The 12,120-nt window shown below is 49.3% G+C and overlaps 1 protein-coding gene across 3 annotated transcripts in view; it reads left to right on the plus strand.

The window, feature by feature from the left end:
• Window positions 1-10,163, plus strand: part of LOC100027598 (5'-nucleotidase domain-containing protein 2-like) — an 88,366-nt gene extending 78,203 nt beyond the window's left edge. For all 3 annotated transcript variants that reach the window (XM_056809220.1, XM_007506345.3, XM_001377813.4), the window contains 5 exons: window positions 1,557-1,638; window positions 3,871-3,957; window positions 4,123-4,263; window positions 6,868-6,932; window positions 7,364-10,163. In XM_056809220.1, coding sequence (XP_056665198.1) covers window positions 1,557-1,638; window positions 3,871-3,957; window positions 4,123-4,263; window positions 6,868-6,932; window positions 7,364-7,625 — 637 coding nt within the window. In that variant the 3' untranslated portion in view covers window positions 7,626-10,163. The remainder of the gene's footprint in view (window positions 1-1,556; window positions 1,639-3,870; window positions 3,958-4,122; window positions 4,264-6,867; window positions 6,933-7,363) is intronic.
• Window positions 10,164-12,120: the final 1,957 nt, after the last annotated feature.

Raw genomic sequence — 12,120 nt, forward strand, 5'->3', positions numbered from 1 at the left:
CCCTGAATATAGAGGTTGGTGTGGACTCATCTGATCCTCAGTAGGGAACCCAGCCCAGCCTTAGTCCCACAGGCCTCTGGGTTCCACATTCTTCCTCACTCTAGGAGCTCATGTCACTCTTTTGCAAAAGTAGGGCCATAAGATGGGAGTGGGTTCCATAATGCAGAGTTGGGCCAGACCGTCTCACTCTGCCTTTGGAAATGAAGCCTTCCACTTTGAATTTTGCTTGGAAGCTTAGCTGGACGAGGGGCAGTTGACTTGGGAGTTTTTGCTTTCCTTGATCCCTCATATGGTGCTTTCCTTGAGAGGCCAACTCTACTACTGTCCTTTAGTTTTTCATGGGAGAGCAGTTGGGAGCAGTGGAGGCTGTTTAGTGGATAGAGAGCCAGGCCTAGAGATGGGAGATCCTGGATTCCAATCTGGCCTCGGACATTTCCTAGCTGTGTGGCCTTGGGCAAGTCAATTAATCTCCATTGGAACCTATCAATACATGGTATTAATTCTAAGATGGAAGGTGAGAGTTTAAAAAAAAGGAAAACAAAGCAGAGACCAGAGGTGACTTAAAGGCAGATAGATGCTGTAGGAACACAGAGGACAGCACGAATGGATGGGCAGCAGAAGAGTTGGGGCTGGGGCCTTGAGTCCTTGCCAACCCTTGGGGGAACTTCTCTGGAGTGCTTAGGGACAGCCTCAGCTGTTCCTCGCTGGGCCAAATGACTAGGGCACTGACTGTAACCTAGAGCTGACTCATCTCTTTGATCTGAACCCTGGGGGCTCTCCCATGGACGCATCCTCTGGACCGAAGCCGTACGAAAGCACCCTGACCCTGATTCAGGCCAAGCCTTCCCTGACTTCCTGTGCTCCTAGAATAACCCTAGAATAAGGCATGCCCTTGACAGCTTTTATGTGGTAGGGGAAAGGGAGGAAAGCTTCTTTCCTGTTCCCCCAAGCTCTGCTGGCGGCGGAGGGAGGGATGCCGCTGTGGCAAGGTCTCAGGCTTTCTGCTTGACTGCTTTCCCTCTCTGTCGCAGAAGTGCTTGGCACTCCTCCAGCCCTCAGTCGCTGGGTAGTGCCTAAAGATGGGAATGAGGGAAATCTGCCCCCAGAGCCCAGGTGACATGAGGACCAATTATGGAACAGGGCGGCAAGTTAGCGTGTCCTCTGGGCTCAGTGGTACCAGCACCATCACAGCTCCCTAACGCCCAGCATGTCCCCATAATTTCCCTCCTGTAAATACTTGGGTTCTGTTCAGGACCCTTTCATTGGGCTGGGGGTGGGGAGGGCATGCGTTTTGCTCCTAGAGGCTGTCTGCCCTCTTCCTCTGGATGACCCCCTCCCAAGGCCAGAATCTTCCCTACTCCATCCAAGTTGTAAGAGAGACAAATGCTGCAGGGGCCCTGGGTTCCTGGGAGGCGAACAAGGAAGAGGTGGATTCCCTAGCCTGGCACCTGTTTCTGAGGGGACCTTGGATCCCCTTTGGAGGGCAGTAAGAGGCCAGGTAGCCCTCAGCCCAGTGGCCAAAGACAGGACACACAGCTAGCTTTTCTTTCCGGCAGACCTTTCCGCCGCTTGGACGAAAACGGAGACCTGCAGTGGGATAAGATCATCAAGCTAGAAAAGGGACAGGTCTACAAGCAGGTGAGGCCTGGGCCCATGGGCCTACTTTGGCAGAGGCTGCAAGACATGTAGGCACTTTGGATGCGTGTGGTGTCACGCGTTGTTCCGAGGGAAGCTTCAGGTCAAGGCAGAGAAGGAAGAAAGAGAAAGTAGTTCCACTGAGCCTGCAGGATGCGGGCCTGGAAACAGGACCGTCGATCTTCCACATGGACTCATCGGAGCTCTCTGACCTCTCTGACCTTGGATCACATTGGAGTTGCCCTGAGCTCCTTGCTCAGGGCTGAGTCGGAAACCCTTGGGCCCGAGATTCTCTCACCCTTTGCAAGGCCTCTCTTGGGGGTTGTGCCTCTGGCAGTAGTATTTAACTTCAGGGCTCCCCAATGTGCCAGGTGCAGATATTGTCAGTGAGAGCCTAGCCCCCCTGCCCTGGCCTGGAGTGCTTCTCCAGCCTTTGACCTTCACACTCAAAGGTCCCCCACCAGAAGAGGTGCTCCCTCAGGGCACGTGCCCAGGAGGGAAGTGGGGCTTTCTCAGTGTGAGAGGTAGGAAATGTTTCCCAGAGGTGGCATTCTAGCTGTTTCCAGGGCTGGAGGTCTTAGCCTGGGACAAGATAGACAGAGGAAGAAGTCTTTCCCCTCATCTCAGGCTTAGCCCCTGGCATCTGGGACAAGGAGCCCTATTATCCCCATTGCCAGGAGTCCCCTTTGTTTCCAGAAGAAAGTCGCTTCAAAGGGAGGAACAGAAAAGCTGCCCTTGTGTAGAGTCCTTCCTCCCATCATCCCATGAGTGTAAGACACCCGAAATTGGTACTTGTGTAGCATCGCTCCTACAAAACAGAGAAAGGAAACTGAGTTATCCGGAGAGCAAACATTTCTCTGGTATTGAAAGGTTGACAAAGTACTGTCCTTGTTACCTCATTTGAATTGAGCCCTGGGAGTTGGGTGCTATTATTATCCCCACTTCACAGGTGAGAAAATTGAGGCCAGTAGAGGATGTGACCTGCCCAGGGTCACACATAGCTAGGAAGTACTTGGGTCCAGCTTTGAATTCAGGGCTTTCTAACCTCAGGCCCAGCCTTTATCCACTGCACTGCCTTGCTACCTAGGTATAGGCAGTTATTTCCTTCAGACCTCAGAGAAAGCTTGGGCCAAGAACTACCTTTGGTCACCTGGATGGTGGGGCTTTATGCAGACCCTCAGCTTCTCCCCGCATCTTACTCACTTTGTAGTTCATCAACTCATCGAGGCCCCGTAGGGCTGAGATTGGGTCCTGAAGGGGAGCCCAGGACCCTTCTCATCTCCCCCCAGACAGATTTGAGGTCAGATTAGAACCCAGACCTCCCATCTCTAGGCCTAGCTCTCGGTCCACAGAGCCACCTAGCTGCTCCCTGTGGCAACCTTTTTACAGTCTACACCAACACAAAAAGTTCTCTTTCCACTGAGGTTTGGGCAGCTAAGAGTCCCCTATTTCAGCACAAAGCCATGTGTAGACATCATGTGCTCCTGAGCCCAGCCCAGAACACCTTACTCCCCCTAGGGTGAAGCAGGGGCCCAAGCACTGCTTCTTGCCAGACTTAAGGCTCTGCACAGCTGCCCACTCCTGACCTGGCATGATGTCTTTTGGTGGTTTCCTCAGGAGATCTGCTCTGGCGAGGGAGGGAAAGGCACCCACCAATCAGATAGGAGCCGTGGGGCCGGGAGAAGGATTTGGGAAAACTTCAACTTGGGTCCGAATTGAAAGGGAACTGACCTCCTGAGCAGCGGCTCTTGTTATTTTATTGTACGTTTTGTAGTGGACAGGGGACGGGGCTAGGGTTCATAGGAGGGGGTGTTTTGGTGTAGCCTGGAAGAGGTTGTAAATAGAGTAGCTATATGGCTCAGGCCAGGAGATGGGAGGTCCTGGGTTCAAATGTGGCCTCACATGCTTCCTAGCTGTATGACTCTAGGCAAGTCACTGAGCTCCCATTACCTAGCCCTTCCTGCTTTTCTACCTTGGAACTGATACCCAGTATTGATTTGAAGATGGAAGGGAAGACTTCAAAGTTTGCTGATGACAGTTTTTTCAAAAGGGGCACGGTGGTGGTGCCTGCTGCTTTTGTAATTTAGCTGGGGAGTAGGCTGCTGAGATTGGGGAACAGAACAGCAGGGACCCTAGGGCTCATGCTGGAAGGGCAGCATGCTTGAATGGCAATGAGTTTGGGGGAGAACTAGCATTGTCTCTACCCTAAATGGGGATCTCCTGCTCCCTCTCTAGGGGAACCTATTTGATTTCCTGCGGCTGACGGGTTGGCGAGGATCGAAGGTCTTCTACTTCGGCGACCACCTCTACAGTGATCTGGCAGTGAGTTTTCAGAGGGGGCCAGGATAGGGATAGCAGCTGTGTGGATAGGCAGCAGTGGGGGGGGGTCCCCTCTCAGGGGCCTACGGGAAACTTCACTGAGCACAGAGGAGTGTCAGGGAAGGCCATGACTGTTCTTCACCCTGCTTCACTGCTGCTTTCTCCAAGGACCTAATGCTTCGTCATGGCTGGCGTACTGGAGCTATTGTTCCAGAGCTGGAGACAGAGACCAAGATTGTCAACACAGAGCAGTATTCTCAGTCCCTGACGTGGCTGCAAGCCCTCACTGGCCTGCTGGAACGGATGCAGGTCAGTGCTTTTCCTCTGGCTACTTACTGTTATGATTAAAATTTTGGGGAAACTGAGGCAGGTAGAAATTAGTTTCTCTCTGCAAGGACTATTATATTTTTAGAGGTTTATTGAAGATTAAAATATAAAGAAAATACAAGTAAGAAAGGCACATGTCTAGGCCCAGAGAGCCTATTCACGACCACTCACATCTTGCCTGCTAGGTGGAGAGCCACATGTGCTCTGAAGCGGAAGTAGGGAAGAGAACCCAGTATCCTTTGCAGCCAGGTTAAATAGAAATTCTTGACCCTGCCCAGGTGGAAATCTCAGTGAGATTAGAGGGCATTCTGGGAGCTAGCTCCTGGGGATTGGAGTCTGGAGTTCAAGTCTCCATTTTTACATTTCTCTGTGTTATTGTTTGGGAAAAATAAATAATTTTCCCCCCTAAGGATCATGAAAACATAATCAATTTAAAGATTATAATAATTTGAGGATAAGAGGGAAAAAAAAGAACAAACCCAATAATTGCTGAACACATTGACAAAAAGCCATTAGGAGGCAGTCCCCTTTGGCATGAAAGTATACATACAAATAAATGTTCAATCAATTACACCCAAAGTTCATTCTTGTGCAGCTTGTGGTCTGGAGGCTTCTCCAACAGTTCAGTTTCTGGATTCAGAGAAGTAGCATCTTTCTTGACCTAAAATTCTTCTTAAAAGGAATTTAAACTTTGCAATTTAAATAATATTTTTTACATTTCCCCATCTTGAGGGTGATTGAAAAATACAGGATCACTTAGGGATGCATGGCTGAGGTATGAGGTATCTGAATCAATTGGCAAGAGAAAGACATCAGAAAAATCCAAATAAAAAAGAAAAATTTCTGGATGAAAAATATAGACTATCCAAGTCTTATGTGTAAAATTCTAAGTAAAGGGGAAAAAATCTATAACAGGTCCTTGAATCAGGGCCCAATTAAAATAAGCATTTACCCAGTCAGTAGGCAGGACTACAGAAAGTTACCACACTATGAAAGACAGAAAAAGGGGACCAGATTATAGAAGTCAAGTAGGAGCCAAGTTTGAGGATACTCGTCTGTGAGTATTTTCAGAGTGAGTGTGGATACAAGGAAAGCCTGTTGTAACAAATGTTAAACACAGTAACCTTGAGTTTTCACACTAGGTTCAAGTCCTATGTTTTGGCCTGGAAGTGCATTAATCCGTCCTGGATTGGTTTACCTTTGGCCCTATGCAATGACTCTTTTGTGTATATCTTGTCCTGGAATCAGACAGAATTATTAAGTAAAGTCCCGTAAATTTTTTTTAATAATTAGTGGCATCATTTTTATAGTCTCAAGCTTTTAGGGCATGCATTGACATTATAGCAAATATATTTTAAACTTATAGTACTGAAATAAAAAAGTTAAAGAAAATCTAAATGCTGGTGACATGTGCTTCAAATATAAAAAGGAGAGAAAAAAATAAAAAACTGGATTAGTATATTGCACATGCAAGAAAAATATAATCATTGACACACTGTGTCAGCTAAGAAAATAGAGCATAAAAGGCTTTCTTGCCAAAAATGAGATTCATTTCCTCTTCATATCTGGCCATGATCCACTGTGAGTGGATGGAATGGAGCTTTCGCAAAGCAAATGAATTGAGCAGTAGTACAAATATGTAGTTATCAATATCCCCAAAATTCTTGGTAGCCCAATTAATTACAATAGCAAACAAACACACTATCATATTTCACATAAATTGTTGTATGGCATTTTAAAAGCCTATGAACTGATGGATATTTGTCACAATTTTTACAATTTTTGCTGGACCGGGATCGGCTGAGCCAGATGAGCAAGAGACCACTGGGGTGGGCAGGGCCGGGACAGGAACGCAGGAAAGCGGGGCCGGGAGCCAGAGCAGGGCCGAGATGAGTCAAAAGGCTTGCTAAAAAGGCTTGGAGAAACACGGCTTAGAAATCATTATCTAGGCTATCCTTCTTAAAAAAAAATTGAGTCTTTTGTCCCATTAGGTCGTCAACTGTTAAGATTTAGGGCCAAACTGTGGCAGGTAAAAATTAGTTTCTCTGTCAAGGAGTATTATATTTTATGAGGTTTATTAAAGATTAGGAATTTAAGAATATACAAGTAAGAAAAGCACATGCGAAGTAGGGCCGAGAGGCCCATTCAACCTCACCTACATCATGAAAGACCCGTCTGCTTACAAGTGGAAACAGGAAGAGAGCCAGCCATAGGCGGAGACTCTTTAAATAATAATTTGCTCTCGGCCCAGATGAGAATTTCAGTGAGATTACAAAGCATTCTGGGAGCTAGCAAGGACTCCTAGGGATTGGAGTCCGGAGTTCAAGTCTGCATTTTTACATTCCTTGGGATCAAGAGTGGTGGAACTAGGGCAGGAAACTGCTTTGGCCACTTGGAAGTGTGTCCAGGTTAAGTACTGGAAGCTGGAGGCATTTCTGATCTCCTTTGGGCTGGGGCCTTCTGCCTCCCCCTTGTTGTCTCACTGAGGCCTTTTGGGCCCTCTAGCTTGGCCTTTGGAAGGACGTTGGGGTTGGGCCCACTGTGGCAGGACTTAAATGGAATGCTTCCTTTTCACTTGCTGCCTAGATGTTCCGGGATTCAGAGTCCCAACAGGTGCTCCAAGACTGGATGAAGGAGAGGCAGGAGATGAGGTGCGTTGGGTCTGGGTTTGGTTTCATCAGGGGGCGAGGGAGGTACTTGAGTGGATAGGCTCATAGGCATAGGCCACATGGCCTCCTGATCACAGTCACACAAGGCCTAGAGGCCTGGCCCCTGGCCTGATGGCTGCCCTTCTCCCTCCTCTCTCCCTTCGGCCTTCAGTTCAGCTCAGGAATGTGCCAGCCCCAGAGCAGATCGGGTGCTGTGCCTGGAAAACAGGCCAGCCCCCACCCTGAGAGACTTGTGTTCTAGGCCATAGTGACAGTTTGGATTTCCCAGCCATGCTGGAACTCATCTCCGTGCCCCAGGGGTTTTTTGTGTCATGCTGGCGGCCTGGAGTTTTCACTTGAACTTGAACGCCCCCGAGGGCCTTGCCCACTGGGGATGGAGTGTTGCAGAGCTCTCACTCTCAGTTTTTCCCCAGGGCTGTCACCAAGAACTTGTTCAACCCCCAGTTCGGCAGCATCTTTCGAACTTGCCACAACCCCACCTACTTCTCCCGCCGGCTGTGCCGCTTCTCAGACCTCTACATGGCTTCCATCAGCTGCCTGCTCAATTATGACCTTCGCTACACTTTCTTTCCCCGACGTACCCCTCTGCAGCATGAGGCTCCGCTCTGGATGGACCAGCTCTGCACGGGCTGCATGAAAACCCCCTTTCTGGAGGAAATGGCCCATATTCGCTAGGGCGTGAGCTTCCACCAGAGGGGCTGGGCCTGGGTTGTGGCTAGACTGTTCCTGGCTCTGCCCAGCCCCCAAGTCCCTAGCTCAGTCAGGGAGGGTATGTTGGGATCAGCTTTTGGCCTTGTGCCTCTTCATTATGGCTGCCTTCAGGACCCACGAGACCCCGCCTCATGCTCTTCCTCAGAGGCTCTGTCCACTTTGGTGCCAGGGAGCTTCAGGGATGGCTCCCCCTCTTCGAATGCTCTCTCTCTCTCTGGGCTGAGCTTCAGGGCTCAAGCCTGGCTGAGATAGAGAGAGCATCACTTAGAGTGTGGCTCCCTGGGCCCACTGAAGGGGCAGAAAGGCAGGCAGTTCCAGGGAACTCCAGGGGACCTTCTCTGCCTTTGCTTGCCATTGGCTAGATGGCATCTGAGGTCTAGGAGAATCCCAAGGCCCTGTTGTGCAGGAAACTTAGTTTGGGAGAAGGGGGGGGGGGCAGGAATGTGTGCTGTTCCTTTGGGGAAGGGGGGATTTGAAGCTGTCTGGGGGCTAGTAGGACTTGAAGGGCCACATCAGCCAGAGACTTTGGGATTCCCTGCCAAGTTTGGCCCTCTCCCCCTTCCCTCCTCCCACAGCCTTTGTGCCTTCTTGGCAGCTACAGGCCCCACCTTAGGCATGCAGTGTGCTGGGGCCTCAACCAGGCTGTGAAGGACCCAAGGGGAACTCTTAGGAGCGCTGAAGAGGGAGGTTAGGGATACAGGCTCCAGAAGGGTTAGTTCCCCAAGGTTCCCTCCTCTCCAGCTCCCCATTCTGTCAGAGCAGGTTCCACTTTGGCACTCCACTGGGAGACTGGCTGGGGTTCTTTGGCAATCACCTCCCCCCAGATGCTGGTAGGCTCCCCTTACCACAAACAGGGAATGGAAGCCTGTGTCTGTGTGACATCGTCTTCAATGGAGATGCAGGAGGGCACAGAGGTGCCATCGCTGATGCTTTTGGCCCTCAACGGCAGGGAACATCTCTCTGCTCCCTGGTGCACCCCCTTTCCTCACAGGTAGGCCCCTAGGCAGGGGCCGGGGACCTCGCCAGCTGCCATTCAGTCTTCCTCTGCCCTTTTCCTCTTAAAGGAAGACCAAACCAAAGAACCAGTTGGTTTGCCGTGGTCTGCTCTCCTCTTTCCTCCTTTTTGGAGAGTCATCTGCCAAAGGAATGACCAAACTTCTTGATGCAGGGGACGGGAATAGAAAGAGTAAGCCACTCTCTGCTGGGGAGGGCGGGAGCTTACATTTCTGGTACACAGCGGCACCCTGCCATCTCAGGAGCAGTACTTTGGAAGACGGGGCTGCTGAGGGGAAGCCAAGAAGACTTGACTGCTGTCTCCTCTCAGCAGACTGTTTTCAGAGTGTGGAGTGGCCAGCTGGGGAAAGGAGGGTGAGGCTGCAGGGTGGCTGGAGAGGTAGCCCACAGAACGAGACCCAAGGCAGTTGAACCTTGGCTATGGCCCAGGTTGCATGGCTCAACTTGCCTGCCCTCTGGAGTCCCACCCACTGCTGACAGCCTGGTATTCACCTGTCTGCCACTACTGTGCCACCCCCCCCAATGGCAGGATTTTCGGGGTCTGATCTCCCAGGAGAGGGAAAAGTAAAATGGTGATGGAGAGGGTAGAGGAAGACCAGTAGGCAGGAGAGGGTCCCCTAGCACTTGCAATAAGGACAGGAGAGACGTGTCCTCCACAAGCACTTAGTCAAATTTGAGCCCTTAAAAGTCATGGAAATCAAGAATAGTGGCCAGCAGCACCAGGAGGATGAGAGGCATCGCCCACGTGCTATTTGAGCCCAGCTTTAGAGATGGCATTGTTTAGAGGGAAGGGAGGGCAACCCAGGTGTGCTGTCCAGCTTGGGCAAAAGCAGAGAAAGGAGAGCTAGCATAGCATGTTCTCGGGTGTACGAAAGGCAGGGATAGGTTCGACTAGGCAAGATAAGCCAGGTCTAAGCTGGTTAGAGGTATTTGTGTCAGAGCAGGGGCCTTGAATGTGGCCACAGCTGGGCTGCTGGGTAAGGCCTTGGAAGGGAGAGCACAGGGCAGTTGCACAGGAGATTCCACTAGTTGACATAATACACTTCAAATATGTTATAGCAGCACTCTTTGTGGGAGCAATGGAAGGGAAAGAGATGCCCGTCGACTGGCAATGGCTATTTGGCTGGGTATTACTATGCCATTAGATGCCAGATGTGATGTTAAAAGCCAGGAAGGATGTCAAGTGGGCAGAGCTGACAAGTCAAAGCTGTCAGGAAAAAAAATCACAAAACTACGAAAGAAGATCACAGCCCCAAAGGAGATGGGGGATTCCTCCACCCCCCCCCCCAGGTTTTCAATGGCGGGAGACCAATGGAGGTGAAACATGACCAGTAATTTCAGACTTGACCAATGCATTTGTTACTTTTGCTGATAGGTCCTCTTTCTGTTTTCCCCTTCAAAATTCTTTGTTCTATGGAATGGATCTCAGGATCCTGGTGGGCTGGGATTTTGACAATGTAAAAGAAGATTAAAAATCTTTCCATTGGAGTTCTGGAGTATTGATTGGATTGTCTGTACAACCCAGGTCAGCAACATAGCAAAGAAACTGAAAAGGCTGATGACGATCTTGAGCCACGTTGAGAGGTGACGGTTCTGCAGTGTTCTGTACTGCTCAGCCTGCACCCAAAGCACTGCAGTGAATTATGGGGGCCGCATTTTCCAGGTGGTAAAAGTGCCAGTATGAATTTGTTCTCGAGTCATGTTTTCGGTCATGACTGATCTTCTGTGACCCCATTTAAGGTTCTTCTTGGCAAAGATATCAGAGTGGTTTGCCATTTCCTTCAACTCATTTTACAGGAGAGGAAACGGGCAAACAAGATGAAGTGGCCTGAGGCTGGATGTGAACTCTAATTTTCCTGACTATGCCACCTAGCTGCTTGACTTTATTAAACATAACTACATCCATGGTAAAATGTGATGGCTCTTCTCTAATGCTATCAGGTTGATCCTCCACCAGCTGTGTTCCTCTCATTAGTAGGTGCCAATCAGGAACAAACCAGTTCCACTTAACCCCATCAACTAACTTCCGGAGGGGCATTTACTCTGAAGATGCCAAAAGAGCAACACTTCAGGCATTTGCTCTTCACACCTCAGGAACAGCCTTATGCTACTTTCCCTGGGGAAAGTAGCTTGTCCTCCTCATCTTGAAGGACCAGGCCTGGAACCTATTTTCTCCCTGACCGCCTTGCCCCTAGAGCCCTTGCAGTCAAGTTAATGAAGAACCAGTTACTATACCCTGGAATGTGCTAGGAACTGATAAGGAGGGAAGGGAGGGAAATAATGTGATTATTGTAACCAAGGAATAATGTTCCAAATTGACTAAATAAATTGATTAAAAAAAAAGAAAGTGGATCCTTTTGGAGAAGGTGCTGAAAAGATGCCTGCAGAAGCCACACACTGTATCAAAAGATCCAGAATGACCTTTGGGATATAATGAACTGAACTGAAGGGGATTGAACATATTCTAATCTAAACTCTTATGTCAAGGGGGACTGCCCCCTAATTGGTGTTTTGTCAATGCGTCTATCAACACAGACACGATCCAAAGACCATCCCGAGAGGTCAAGTTGCTGGGTCCAATGGGCTGGGCCCAGGGGGGAAGCTCCTGGAAGATCAGGAATAAACTCTTAGCCTTCATGCCCCCCTAAACCAATAAAGGGGCCCAGGGCCAAATGTCTAGTGGCGGTAGTCTACCCCATTGTCAGGGATCATTAAGTTCTTCGGTGTGTAAGGGGTAGAAATGTGAGGGGTTTTAATAAAAGGTTGGACTGTATTATTTACAAATAGGGTCACCAGGAATTTAATTCCAAAGAGATTTATTTTAACTATTTATAAAATATAGAAAGAGTGAAAGTAAGAAAAAATCAGACAGAGGATAGGGCAAGATATCTAGGCTACACACTATTTTGCTCCCACCCTGGCTCAACCCAGACAGGGCTAGTTAGTCCTTAGCTGGAGGGGCCTCCGCCCTGAGCCAAGGACCTGGGGATGCAGGGAGGCTCTCTCAAGAGGGTAGATCTCTACTGAGGCTAGTCTCTTTAGAAAATCCAAGGAAAAGGAGTCAGTTTCACTCACCACATGTCAGTACAAAGGGAAGCAGTCTGAGATCTCAAGCCCGAACTCCTCCAAAGTCAAGTCGAAGACAAGACTGCAGAGCCTCACAGGAAGAGCTTGGAATTTTTAAAGACCATTTTTTCTTCACTTCCTGACTTTCTTCCATTTCATGTGTACCAATTACAGCTAAAGCTTTGTTTAGGACTGCCCAGGGGGCAGTCAGTTGATTCTGATTCATCATCCACTATCACACACATGGGTCACAGACCTCCCCCACTCAAGTGTGAGTGGGGTGTATATGCTTTTGGTGATTAAATCTAAAAATGGGCAGGGGAGATTTAATTTAATTTTCACAGGTGCCATGCTTGACACTCTGCCGCAGGGGTCCCCA

This window comes from Monodelphis domestica, chromosome X (genome assembly GCF_027887165.1).
Source record: "Monodelphis domestica isolate mMonDom1 chromosome X, mMonDom1.pri, whole genome shotgun sequence".
NCBI classification, from domain to species: Eukaryota; Metazoa; Chordata; class Mammalia; order Didelphimorphia; family Didelphidae; genus Monodelphis; species Monodelphis domestica.